Source organism: Berghia stephanieae, chromosome 2 (assembly GCF_034508935.2).
Source record: "Berghia stephanieae isolate SIO BIC M18660-M18661 chromosome 2, UCSD_Bste_1.3, whole genome shotgun sequence".
Taxonomy (NCBI): Eukaryota; Metazoa; Mollusca; class Gastropoda; order Nudibranchia; family Aeolidiidae; genus Berghia; species Berghia stephanieae.
Genome location: NC_088361.1, coordinates 112,345,120 through 112,360,402, shown reverse-complemented (window position 1 = coordinate 112,360,402; position 15,283 = coordinate 112,345,120). Strand labels below are relative to the sequence as shown.

At 34.8% G+C, this 15,283-nt stretch overlaps 1 protein-coding gene across 1 annotated transcript in view; it reads left to right on the top strand.

The window, feature by feature from the left end:
- Positions 1–2,861, top strand: part of LOC144966259 (uncharacterized) — a 3,906-nt gene extending 1,045 nt beyond the window's left edge. Inside the window, exon 2 of the mRNA XM_078902461.1 lies at positions 1,024–2,861. Coding sequence (XP_078758587.1) covers positions 1,035–2,591 — 1,557 coding nt within the window. The 5' untranslated portion in view covers positions 1,024–1,034 and the 3' untranslated portion in view covers positions 2,592–2,861. The remainder of the gene's footprint in view (positions 1–1,023) is intronic.
- The last annotated feature ends 12,422 nt before the right edge of the window (positions 2,862–15,283 follow it).

The window sequence follows — 15,283 nt, the reverse complement described above, 5'->3', positions numbered from 1 at the left end:
TGTAAAGCGATTTGAGCACGTTCAGTGGATATTGCTCTATATGAAAATTCCAAGCCCGAGCTCAAGATGTATAGTGAGTACGTGGCTGACAACCGCATTGTCCGTGTCGAAAAAAAAGGAAAATAAAACAAACGAAAAACACCAAATTGCCCCTTGCAAAAAACAAAAAAAAAAATAAAAAAAAAAAAAACTCGTTCACCTAGACGCTGTTATATCTCGTTCTACATGCCAGGGGGAGCTATTGACATGTGACCCCTTGCAAAGCGCTTTGCGCACATTTTATCGGTTTTTATCTATATGAAAGCTCAATTTTTTCAAATAAAATAATAATTTAAAAAACAGATTCCTCCGTTTTAAGAATTACGATGTGGTAAAATTTGATGGGCAAGGATTTCTAATATTATTGTACTTTTTAAATTTCGCACTGATTGAATGATAACAAATTCCATACCATCCTTGACGTACCCATATCCTTCATCCTTGTGATGACAGAAATTATAGACATCAGTATTTTTTAAAAGTAACAGAGTTACCAGAAAACAGAATCAAAACAATAACAGACATGGAAACAAACGAATAAAGACACAAAACAAATTTTTAAAACAGCATCAATCACTCTCTCCAAAACAAAAATTTCAATTATTTCAAAGCTCCAGAAATTCCTGATATTATGCAAGAATTAATATTACGATCTTGAAGAAGTTATAAACTAGTCCATTTACGATCTTTTTTTTTTAATTAAAGAAAATGAAAACAAGCTATACTGACCAGAAGTGGAATGAACGTATTTAAAAGTCTGAAAACAAAAATACAATTATTATGGACCAAATTTAACATTGTTGTAATAGACAATATTTGTTTTTATTTTGAAACTACTTCTAATACACCAATGAGACAAAAAAGAATTTGGGTATTCGGACATGTAATAAGTTTGGATATATATAGAAATTGTTTGGAAATAAATAATGCACTTTTAAATTCTTTTTATGTATTTGTCTTTCAAATATTCCATTTCATCAACAGATTTGATCAAGATGTCCTTCAAGTCATTTCAGGTCACGTTGACAGTGCTTATTTTGGTTGTGGAACTCTCGACAGTTGTAGGACGATATAGTGGACATGATGATGACCATGAAGAAATCTCTAACGAAGAGATTAAAGAACGGCTGGATATTTTGACCAATGAGGTGATCCAGCTTAAGAATGACATTCATGAGGTGAAAGGCCAAGGAAAAAAAGATAAGGAAGAGAATCTAAAGATTCTCAACGTAAGACGGAAACCTTTGAGTGATGGAAATGTACAATACACAATTCGATACCAAGAACCAAAAATCAGAACACATACTCTTGTTTTCTGGAGGAGGTACCAAGAATACGGTAGCATTCTGATACCTGAATCATTCTCCAACAGAATACTAAGACTACCACCAGGCATTCGCGAAACATCTACAATAACGTCAGTTGACAAGAACTCGCTTCTCCAGGTCTCGATTGGAAACAACAAGAACTACTTCGCTTTATATATGAATAACGAGCTTAATAGCGAAGTGGAAGACACAGACATAAAAATTCCGATATTAGATATAACCCCAAGCGGTGATGTTGTGTATGAGCCTGGTCAAAATGCCACAATTACCATTGTGTATCCATTGAAGAGCAAGGATGATGAACAAGGAGAGAATTTCCACTCGTCCTTTATCCTAACAAAGCCAGGAGATAACGAGCTGAGATCAGATTTTGACTACAACGAAAACGAAAACCTATTTCATCCAGAAAATGAAACTAAATATCTGGACAAAAGTGAACGAACAATTAAAATCGAAACTGACAACTCGCCATACTCCGGTATTTTACAGTTCTATTCTGGAATCAATTTCAAACATGGTTTAGTCAAAAGGGTTGAAAACCACAAACAGGTTATTCTCCGTCCATCAACGCAGAAAACAGTCTTCCCACGAGGCAGAATTTACGAGAGAAATTTCATAATATTTGAAGACAAAAAGAATGAAAATGGAGATCCTATAATTTTCTGTAGTTACGGAGGGAAATGCACGAAATACTGCACCTTTTATGGCAATGATTTGAAGGAGTTGGAGTTATTCAAAACTGTGAATGGAAAAACCACAAGAGAACAAATCACAACGTATGACCCAAGTTATGTCGCTTACGAAAGAAATGGAAAATTTGAAATAACGCCAGCTTTAGGTAACGCTTCCCCGGTAACTTACACTTGTAGGGTGATTAATGTTGAGGGACAGAGTCTGAATTTCAGTTATGTCCTGAATTTCGGTCAAGAAGTCAAGATTCTACGTAACGAAACTCGGATGCAGAAACTCGACAATGGCATGGTTCAGGTGGTGTGTACAGCAAGCGGTTCGCCTTTGCCCAAGATATCGATTCAATGCGGTGACTATGAAATCGTACCGGCTGTTCTTTATCAACTTGATGACGTCATCAGTGTAAATGGCACGTGCCGTGAGGTCAACTCATGGACTTCATGGATCATGTGCACGGCGTCCAATGAATTTCAATTTGACTCATATATGTTTGATCACAATTATCAGAATTACAGTTCTCTCATAAATTATTAAGCACTGAAACTTGCTATCTGATGAGGCAATATTATACACTCTAAGCTTTAGATCTGAAACAATATTATTACTATTTTCATTACTCAGTACAGTCACCGAAGACTTTGATTGGTGACGCCAATTAATTGATATTATATATTTTGAATTCATTAAGGCCTTCCGTTCTGCTCCTCATGACAGAGTACTCAGAAAAAAAAAAAGAATCAACGGTTTTGCTGGTTCTATGTATGACATTTTTTGACATTTTGGAAGAAAAACTATGTCACCCATGTTCAGGCTCCATTCTTTATATCGATTCTCATAGATCTTTCTTTTGACTTTCTCAAAAGTTTTCCTATTTCAAGTTGTTGGGGTTTGTTTTGTTTTTTGTTTTGCTTTGTTTCGTTTTTGTTCTTGGGGAGGGGGGGGGGTTGCCACATCAATTAAAGAATAATCTATTTATTTCTTCTAATGCAATCAAAGGAATTGATATACTCTGTATGATATAGACTAACTTGGAAATGCCAAAGGACTTGATCATGTTTACTTTATCTATCAGAGAAAGGTCTCTTTTTCCCATAATTTTAGCCAAAAAAAAATATTTTTTCAATTTTATGAATCCAATTATTTGGAAAAATTTATTTGGCGAAATGGAGCTACAAACAAGCTAGACTTATAGTTCATAATTGTAAAATCAAAGATTAGTTCACCACCGCTGCCACGATGTGAATAAGGCTTCTTAAGTTAGAAATATAAGACACTGGACGCAGAGTTGTCAAGCTAGCAGACTGACTTTAATATCGAAGGGTAGAACAGGAAGAGGGTGTAGTGAATCTAAACATACTGAGAGTAACAATGATAATGAAGTGATTAGATACATATGAAAGGAGTATGTTATGAGCAACATTAGTTATAGTTACATCCTTTCCCTTTTGGGTTTGAAATGAATGAAACGAAATTTAGGATATTAAAACAAATCTAATTGAGTTCAAGTTAGGGACAATGATTTAAGTGGATAGTGTAGTGAATTATCTTTAACCAACATTTAGATATAGGATGGTTTACAACTTAAAATATGTTATAAGTGGTAAAGTTGTCATTATAGGAATAGCTGAGCTTGAGACAAATTAGGATTAAAATTAAAGTAAAATGTTATTTTGAAACTTGGAAACAAATCATAGAAATGAATATCAGGATTATGACCTAATATTATAATTCTTATTTAATAAAAGAAATCAAAAATAAGGTTACTGTTTTACACTTAAGAAATTGAACGTACAACAAAGGGAAATCATATATATGAGATTTAAAGTAGATACTGATTGGTTAAAGTTCAGTGGCGGTTCTAGCCTATTTACAGTGGTGGGGCAAAGATGATTCGGTCATAAATATATATATATTATTTTTTATTTTATTTTATTTATTTATTTATTTTTTAATTAATTTTTTTTAATTATTATTTTTTTTCACCTTTAAAAAATAATATTTCAACCACAAATAATCACATTCACAATGAAATGACAATACAAGTAGATTTTAATTATTCCAAACGTAATCAAAACTGAATCACGAAAGAGAATACCACTAGAAAATAAAGCGACGAGACATAATGCGACAACACCTTGACAATACAAGTCCATTTCGTTCACTCGAAAAAATTAAAGATTTGCTTTAATCCCTCAACGGCGAGATTAATATTTCTGTTACATTATTGGTTTTCAGTAGTATGTAGTAACCTTAAAGTTTTAATCGAGAAGCAACAACAGCGATATGACTCGAGTTTCATTCAGAGCTCAAATTGCATTTCACTGCTGTCTTGATGATTAGAGTGATTGTGCCGGTGGTGGTAGTGGTTGGAATAGTGGTAGCGGTGGTGGTGGTGGTGGAGGAGGATGTAATTATGGTAGTGGTTTTGGTGGTGCTGTTGGTTAGAATGATAGTTGTGGAGACGATGACGGAAATGTTATGATGATGTTGATATTGTTTTTATTGCTATTGTAGTACTTGTTGTTAATATTGTTGTTGTTGTTAATGATGAAGATAATGATGATGATGATGATGATGATGATGATGATGATGATGATGATGATGGATAATGATGATTATGATGACAACGACGATGTCGTCGACAATGATGGTTACCATACGATATTACAAAGTTTATTCAATCTTAGGCTTTCGACAATAAATCATACAATTTGATGACCACATGAAAGTGGGGAAAAATGGTAAATGGAACCAAACAATAAACTGATACCATTAATAACCACACAAAAATACAACAATAGTAATACCACCAATACGTACAATAATAATAATAATAATAATAATAATAATAATAATAATAATAATAATAATAATAATAATAATAATAATAACAATAATAATAATGATGATGATGATGATGATAATAATAATAATAATAATAATAATAATAATAATAATAATAATAATAATAATAATAATAATAATAATAATAATAATAATAATAATAATAATAATAATAATAATAACAATAATAATATTACCATCATCATTACTACCACCACCATCATTACTACTACCACCACCGCTACCACTATCACTACCACCATCACCATCATTATTACGTTTCCAATCATTTTTTCTCGTTTAAAAAAAATTGATATCTATCAAAACAGTCGAAATTCCGGTCATTTTTTAAAAGGGTAGTTAAAATATCTACGATTTTATTAGCCCTGAAAACTACGATTTTTATTTTCCTATTTCAAGTAGGCAGCTCTGCTATGACAAGTACTCGTATCAGTATCAGTTCCATAGTCAAAATAAGACAAACAAAAACAACGTTTATTTAATCTTAGGCTTTCGCCAATACTTCATACAATACAATTAAGACAAAATAATGTTACGAATTTCTCCTCATGCATTCGTTAGACTATAACAATAACGACCGTGTTATCTTTACTCCTTACCCAACCAACCCCGAGCTTCCCGCCTCTTCATCGCGAACTATCTTATGTATGTATTAGCTTCAGGACGGGCAAGTACGGAATCTGCCCACCCTTCCGTATTTCCTCTATAAGTCAGTTAGAATTCAACTCTCTCCTTTTCTCAGAAGAGTATTTCTCGTATACTAATTCAAATGTTGAGCAAACCAAAATGGTGGTTGTATTTTATATATTTATTTAGTCGTGACTTTTGAATAAAAGTGTTTTGTTTTATTATACGGAATACAATAGAAAATTACATTGTTTTGCAAAATTATTTGTCTGGCAATAAAAATACAGGGTAATTACTTTAAGAATTAAAAAAAAAAAAAAGAACTAACAAATTAATTTGTTAAAAAACAAAAAAAAACAAACAAAAAAAAACAACAACAAAAAACAAATAAGAAAACAATTTAAATAAATGAGTTTTGAGAAGCACTAAAGAAAACGAGAAAAAAAAGAAAAGTTTAAATGGATAAACAAATATATAAAAACAACACAAATCAATACTAAATTGATGTAAAATTAGTAAATTAATAAATTTAATTCAATACTGGAACATTCCCAAAGTCATTACATCAATGGTACCAGCACAAGTAAGGCAATAAATAAGAAAAAGTTCGTTTGCCAAAATCTCTATTTAGTTTTCACTGGTTAATAAGGTGGGCTCATTTGAATTAGCCCGACCTAGTACTAGAGAGGCCAGACAGCAAAAATCGGAGTTAGTTCACCGTCAGGCGACGAGACGATGAGATGACGATGTGGGCGGAGTGGAGTGGTTGGGGGGGGGGGGTGATAAAAAAAGAACAGGAGCGTATCCTGGTTTATGCATTAAGGGATGCATGGTGATTCGCAATCTATCAAAAATACACACAAATTGATTTCAGTACGAAGTATAAAGTTTAAGTAGTAACTTTTGAAATTATCTAATTTAAATTTGATTATTTCAGACCTGGTAATACAGCATATAACTTGAAAAAACAGGCTGGTATTTGCCCACCCTGCCCATTATTACCAGCCGTCCCTGTTAAAGTTAAAGAAATGTTGTTAGAATGGAATATGAATCATGAAGATGAGAAAAGGATGTATCATTTACATCTAGTTGTACATATATAATATAGTATAGCATCTGAAAATTGAAATGAGAAAAAAAAATTATGGGGAGTAATGCATCGGGGTTTTAATGCAATTATTGCAATTATTTATGAAGTCCTTTATTTCGGAGTTCATTGACGGCCAAAAAAGGGTTTCCCGAGCTCTTCTCAAACAAGCATCAGTGGCACGATGAGAGGAATGGAGTGCTTCTTTCATTTCTTTCCTGCAGGTAGTTGGTACAACTAGTTGATGGTCTTTGAAGATGATGCCATCAGAGATTGAGAGGGCATGTTTGAAGTTAAAGTATGGTTTTAGAGGTTGTGGAATGTCTGAATTATTTGGCCAACTATTTTGAATGAAGGTTTTTAAGAGAGCTAGGTTTGGATCTAGATCAGTTTCTTGTTGAAATTTTATTAGGCGTTCAGGTCTAACTGAAGCTTCATTTGCATAATTAATTTGTTCGAATTCTTCGTGACCAGAATTATCGGATAGGTGAGATCTAGAGAGTGTGTCAGCAAGGAACATTGTGGAGCCTTTCTTATATGCAATTTCAACGTTGTGTTCAAGGATCCTGAGCATCATGCCTTGAAGTCGGCGAGGCATTGAAGAAAGAGGTTTTTTGATGATTGATTCAAGGGGTTTGTGGTCAGAGTGTATAAGTACCTTTTTACCAAAGATGTATTGGTGGAATTTCTTTAACGAAAAAATAATGGCAAGTGTTTCTTTCTCGATCTGGGAGTAACGCTTTTCTGTATCTGTGAGAGCGCGAGAGGCATAAGCGATTGGTCGGTCATTTTGGAGGAGTGCAGCACCAAGACCATGCTCAGACGAGTCACATTGGATTACGATGCTTTTCTGCGAGGAGAAATAACCAAGGACAGGTGCATTCGTAATCAAGCGTTTGATAGTTTCGAAAGCAGTTTTTTGAGCAGTACCCCACTGAAAATTAATGTTCTTTTGCAGTAATTGACGAATTGGTTGGATTACTGTTGAAAGATTGGGCAGAAATTTTGCCAGATAGTTAATGAAACCGACGAGTCGTTGTACTCCTTTTACACTATCAGGGGGTGACATTTCCAGAATGGCTTTCACTTTTTCAGGGTCAGGTTGTAGACCATCAGTGGAAATGATGTGGCCAAGAAATGAAATTTTGTTTTTGCAGAGATCAAGTTTTTCTTTATTTAGGGCAATATTCATTTGTCTACATCTGGTGAGCAATGCGATGAGATTTTTGTTATGGTCCAAAGCAGCTTCATTGTCAGTAGAACCAGATCCTGTGACAATAATGTCATCAATGGCATAGAAGACACCAGGCAAGTCGGATAGAGCGCTTGATAAATGTTTTTGAAAAATTTCGCTGGAGACACATAGGCCAAAGGGTAAGCGATTCCATTTATACTGGCCAAAAGGTGTAGCCATAGTTGTCAGTGAGCTGGAATCCTTATCAAGTTTACAGTGCCAGAATGCGCTTTTTACGTCAAGTTTCGAGTAAAGACGTGCTTGTTGCAAATGTGGCAATATTTCATCGAGAACTGGTAGTTGATATGTTTCTTTGACGAGTGAGTTGTTTAGTGGTTTTGGATCTATGCATATCCGTAGATCACCGGAGCGTTTTGTAGCAACGACCATTCTGCTACACCAATCAGTGGGTGTATTTACAGGTTCAATGACATTGAGAGTTGTGAGACGCTGAAGTTCAATTTTTACTTTGTCTCTGAGAGTGATTGGGAGTCTAGCGGGTTTTGAATTAACCGGGGTGACGTCATTTCTTAATGTAAGTTTGACAGTATTGGGCAAACAGCCAATGTTGGTTTCAAAAATGTCATCAAATTCACTAATGATTTTCTCAGCAGGGGATGTAAGCGAGAAAATGTGTTCAAAGTTCTCATAATCTATTTTTAATACTCCCATCCTTTCACTGGTTTGTTTCCCAAGGATGGGAGAAAGAGTAGTATTCACGACTAGCATCGTTGTCTTGAACGATTTGGAATCATTGGGGTTGGTGAGAGTTTTACAGATTTGTCCTAACACTTCAAGGGGTTGGTTTGTGTAAGATTTTACTGTTTTAAGGCAAGGAGAGATTTTGTCGCTGGGTTTTAGGAAACGTTGAGGGATAACGTCAACTGAGGATCCAGAATCTATTTGAAATGCAATTGTTTTTGTGTCCATTAAGAGGTTTATGAAAACGGCTTTTTTATCATTGCCAAGGGTAAGAAGATATTCTTCATTGTGATGATCATAGTCATTGTCAGCGTTTGTTTCTAGCAGATGAGTGCGATTTGCAGAGGGGGAACACACTCGAAAATGGTTAGGTTGACGACATTGCCCACATGTTTTCCCATAGGCTGGACATAATTCTTTGCGCAAAATGTGAGTTAAGGCACAGGATTTACATTTGCGAGGAGTTTGAGTAGAAGTTGGAGGCCTGGTTGGAGGACGAAATGGCGTTGAGGACGGTGGTTTGCTGAAAGGAGGTCGTTGATTTTTAGAATTAGGCAAGGTACGTTGTTTCAATTTGTGTGAGTTGTTAGACTTGAAGGACAGTTTGTGTAGGGAGTCAGGAAGATTTATGACCCTTGATTGGGTCTTACTAGATTCGCTAGCCTTGCAAATGTCAATACATCTATCGAGAGTAAGTTTCTTCTCTTGTAGTAATCTTTTGCGTGTTGATGCGTTTCTGATGCCTAAAACAATTCTTTCACGGAGGATTGAATCATGCATGCAGTTGCAGAAGTTACAAGTTTTTGCAAGAATTTTCAAATCTGTGACGAACAAATCGATGCTTTCACCTTCTTTTTGTGATCGTTGGTTGAAAATATAGCATTCATACGTTTCATTGACTGCTCCCACGAAATGAGTGTTAAGGGTATCAATAATATGTGCGAGAGTGTCATCATCAGTGAAAGTGAAGGTGTTTATCAGACGTAAAGCGTCATTTCCAATGCAGTGGAGAAACATTGATTTTTTAAATTGTTCTTCTTTGCTGTTGAGGTCTGTTATTATGGAGTAATTCTCCCAAGTTTGCTTGAATAGCTTCCAATTGTCCAGTGGAGAAGTTGAAAGATTGAGAGGGGGAGGAGGAGCAATGTTGGTAGCCGTAGCAACATTGTGAAGACCAGCAGAAGAGGTTGATGCAGGTGCAGAAGCCATTGTTTACAGTTGATTAGATCGAATTCGAGGAATCGATATATCGAATTTGAAGAATCGATATGGGAGTATCAAAGATGGCGTCTTTTCGTTACGGTGAACTCAGAGATAAGTTTTTACCTCCCCCCCCCCCCCCCCCCCCCCCCCCATCTTTGACTGTAACTAAGCATATTTATTCTAAGACTAAACTCAAAACATCGCCGTTTTGATAATATAATCCACACAAAAAAATTGTAAAATTCTACTGGAATTCCACCAGCGAGGACGAGAGACCATGCGCACAACCAACATGACGTTCTCTCTCTAATAACTTTTCCGCCGGTGACGTCACAGACTATGGGTGACGTCCAATCAAGGGACGCTACTCTTCCGCTAATCTCATTCCCTATAGCGCTCCTAATTTTATCCAACGTGATAAATCTGTCACAGAATTCTTTCTCTTCATTTCTTATTTTCGGTACTTTGATATTATTTACATACTCGTCACTCAACATTGGTATTGTTTTGTCTTCTTTCAATTCGATATAAACTTCTGAATTATATTTACCAATAATTTCTAGCATTTCCTGTTCATTTGTAACATAATTATTTTATCATCGTTCAATTTATAAATTCTATTGTTCATAGCCCTGGTCTTTTTTTAATGTAATAAGAATATATTACACTTCTCTCCTTCCTCCATCCATTTGATGCCCGCTCTTACTCTGGCACCCATTGTTTCTTCAATTTGGTTTACTTCAAGCTTTTACGCAATTTATTTGTGATAAAATTAGTGCCATTAGGATAATATGCTATTTGTTCTTCTAGTTTATTCTTCATTATAGGTATCTAATTTCTTACGACGTTTATATTTGCAGTTGTCTTGAATAAATTCCTTGATTTCTATTTTAACACATTCCCACCTAAGATGAGAATCTAACCTTTTGTTTTCTTCTAAGCAACTTTGGATTTTTTGTATCATTAATGTTATACATTTTAAGTCACTCAAAATTGATACATTCATTAATTTAAATTTTGATATAACTGCTCTATGATATATAAAGGCCATGTCTTTAATTTCTGCTTCTTGTAAAAAAAAAGGTAGAAGCATGTCATTTATAAAAATATAACAAACGTTTACCGATCAATGGGATCGCTCTAGTCGATGTACTGTTTTTTTTCTTTTTTGTTTTATTCTCCATGTATCTGCAAAGGCTAACCGATTAATAAAATCATTAAAATTTTCAACATTTTCTTTATCATGTGGGTTGCCAGATACTATGTCTAGCTCATGATTTCCTACAGTGTTAAAGTCCCCGAAACGAATCATTGGTAAATCAAGATTTAACTCAGATTTTGCTGAATGAGAGAAGAAATGTTCTTGTGCAATACATGGAGCGTAAATATTAGCTATAACAACGCATCGTTGTATGTATTTAACTTTATCAATAATATTCTAAGATATCTTCGATCAAAGTAGAGGATAATTGTAAATGTACAAAATGTCAACTTTTAAATGCGTAACTTCTGGAGTTGCACAAGGTAATGTCTTGGAGAATACTTTATATATATAATAGATATATATATATATTATAGATATATATATATATATATATATATATATATATATATATATATATATATATAATATGACTGATTAAATAACATTGTTTCAAAATGTAGGTTGTTTAAAAATCACATTAAATTTAAAATATATTAGTTAAAAAGCAACAATTAATCAAACGGGATTATTTTTACTCCTTTTAAATTGCCAAGGATGTGACAATTATTTCAATATCAACAAGTACAAGGTTTTGCATGTTTGAAAAATGTAATCAGTATCCTATCTTTTACGTACATTACTCTTATATTCAAAATCTTTACCCAATACAAATAAATTTTGAGAGAGATCATCGTATTGTCTTGAACTCACATTTTAATTTCGATGCGTTGATTAATGAATGTAATAATTAAAGCTAATCGTCTGATAGAAATCATCATATACAGATAGTTTTATAAGCTTTGGTATAATCTGTATGTATAATACATACAGTGCTACTTAATACGATGTCATTTAGAGAATAAGTCCGATATTAAGCCTTAAATAAGATTTATATATATATATATATATATATATATATATATATATATATATATATATATATATATATATATATATATATAACACCATAAATAATTCATGAGATTGATAATAATATTATATAATGCCACTTCATCTAGTTTCACAATTTCAATAAAGCTAGAGTCGCAATGTTGTAGCTTCACTCTTTATAAACTCGGTTGTCAAAGCTTGTTCTCGAACCCCGACTGAAAAGCATTAGTGAGGACAACGATTTAAATTGGATTCAATAGTCTGATGTCACGCCGCCCGACAACGGCGGCCATCTTGGTTCTAAACAAAGAAAATCATTACTTTTTATTCTTCATGCTGGCTAGAAATTTTCATGTGCCTTGTGATCAGAATGTGTAAAAGTCAAAACATGATCAAATTTATGTTTTGTTTCCCTCTGGATACGCTTTTATGCTCGCCGGAGAAATAGTTCATACGGGCGTCCGCCTTTGTCCCGATAGTTTAGAGCCAGTGTTACTAAGTTACCATGCGTCATTAGGAAGGAAGTGACGTTACGACGGTTGAAGAGTATTAGCCAGTTGACTGACGCACTTTGGAATGACGCGTATTTAAACATTTGGCTAAAATACTCGTTTTTCATATAGATAGATCGATGTAGACGTCACTCAGTTCTTTGCTATTGGTTTATTTTGTTGTTTTTGTTGTTTGTTTTTTTTTTGCCATCCGCGTTTATGAGTAATGGTCACTGAACTGTATTAACCTGACTATAAACGTTCATCGATACGCACAGTTTTGTGTGTTGGTCAATTATACTTCCGGATGGCAATGTTATGAGAGCCAAGCGCATACTATCTATAGATAGAGCGAAGTAGACGTCACTCGGGTCTCTGTTATTGGTTTGTTTTTTTTTTTTGCCATCCGTGTTTATGGATAATTCTCACTAAACTGCATTAACCAGACTATAAACGTTTAAGGTTACGCATAGTTTTGTGTGTTTGTCCGTTATACTTTCGGGTGGAAATGTGGTGAGCTTCTTGGCCAAGCGCATACTTACTATATCGATCGTATTAACAAGGTCCCGGATTTGAGAGTTTTTGTCATTTAACTCTATGTGGTCTAGTAGTATGCCACTCGCTTTCGGATCTGAAGGTCCTGGGTTCAAGCCTCGCTCAGCGCATAGTTGAGTCCTTGGAGAATGCTCTTTTCTCACATTCTCTCACCGTACTCAGGTGTAAAAAGAGAACCTGGCCGTTAACAGCGTTGTCTCTGTCCGAAAATGTATTTTGTAATATCGACTAAAAGGCGTCATGTCCCGCCCTTACATGTTAAATATTGCTGTTGGCCAGGGATCTCTTGTAAAGCGTTTTGAGCACGTTTAGTGGAAATTGCTCTATATAAAAGCTCATTGTTTGTTGGTTTTTTTAAACTCAATCGATATTTGAAGGACGGGTTTTCCAAACAAATTTTAAATACCCGTTTTTTCAGAGTACGACACTTTGTACAAGTACTTTGAGCGCTTTCATGGATCACACAGCAAGCACTAGTGTAATATGTGACCCTTCGTCTCAAAACGGTATTTTGTCGGAACAAACCATATGCTTAAAAGCCGAAACAAATGTTAAACTGGTCAAAAATATGAATTGTTGGCATTAGCACCCTAAAATATGGTATCCATTCTCCTCAATAAAACATACAAACTCAACACAGGTCTGATAGGTCTGGCTATAAATTCAATTTTCAAAATCTTAACTATCCCGACTTAATACCGTTTTGAGGCGAGGGGTCACAATATTACGATAACAATATCTGTGCATGAGGCAGTGTACGCCACAGATGTGTCTTACACTGTTCTAAACACAACTGTTGTCATTTTCATCTGACTCAAACGTCTGCTCCCAAGTATTTAGACTGGCTTCAAGGAGGGCTTTCGAGATAGCTATCCTTGGCTTGCTTTCACAATTTCAAAATTGAAATGTAGCATTGGCTACTCTCATGTCTTCTTCTTTGTATCTTTGTGTTTAGTGTTTGTTTGCAGTGATTCAGAGAAGAGTTTACAATGGAAATAAGTACCCACTCTTGTTTTTTTTTTTTTTTTTTGTTTTTTTTTTTTTTACGATCTCTGGGAACTGACATGTGGACGTGATTTCAACGCCAGTAAAACAGAAGGTGATTGGGGGAAATAAGATGAGTAGAGAAAAGAAGATGAGTGGGGGAGAACGGATGATGGGGAAAAGAAAATGAGTGGGGTAAAGAAGACGATTGCGGAAAATAAGTTGAGTGGGGGGAGAACAGATGATTGGAGAAAAGAAGGTGATTGGGGAAAAGGAGTTGAGTGGGGGAGAAAAGGTGATTGGGGAACTGTGTTTTCAGTCCACCAGTGGACTGAATACACAGCCGTGTTTTCAGTCCACCAGTGGACTGAATACACAGCTGTGTATTCAGTCCACCGGAAGAGATTATAATTATACGGGCTAAACTGTGTGACTGAGCGCGAGAAGGCGAGGTGGCCGGCTGATTTAGCATAGCGTAACTAACCGGGGTGGGGTGGGTTAGGGTGTTCAAGCTCCTTTCTAGGTTAATATTTTCTTTCTTTCTTTCTTTCTTTTTTCATTTATTTTTTTTTTTGTACTCCCTTGGCAAACAAATTCTTAATTTTTAACTTCAACACGTTGACACCAATCCTAGTGACTTGAAAAGTTTGAACGACATTTAACATTTTTTATATTTGATATTTATTTACTTTTACTCACTTTTAATATTATTATTTTGATTTATAACACAGTGAGAAGTCTAAATTTATTGCCTTGTGCTTTCCTAGTACGTAACATTACGAGTCGGTTGAAAAACGAAACAAAAACAAACAAACAAAAAAAATTTTAAAAAGAAAGAAAACAAAACAAAAAATGTTAAGAGAACAACTTTATAGTTATAGGGTCTTGGATATGTTTGGGGGATCATCAGAGAGAGAGGGAGAGAGAGAAAGAGAGAGGGAGTGATGTGGGAGATATGAGAGAGAGAGAGAGAGTGGGGGGGGGGGCTAGTAGAAAGGAAGAAATGGGGTACCAGTCAAAAAATTCTTAATTTTCAATTTCAACACGTTGACACCATTCCTGGTGACGTAAGAAGTTTGAACGACATTTAACATTTTTCTTATTTATTTACTTTTACTCACTTTTAAGCTCGAGGCCAGTGATCGATGTGAAAAGTGGCCAAATAGAACCTTCCTTTGGCAAACAACACCAAAACTCTGATCTCCTTGGAAAAAATCATCGGCTTTGTTAATCACAAAAAAAATCTAACTGACTAGGAAAAATAGATATAAATGTTAAATTTAAATTAATTATAGAAACAGTATTCTCTGTGTGGCCAATTTTGGCCAAATCGGTCAGGCCAATGGCTATCTAACAGCCACGGTAAGAATCTCGGGCTCCCGA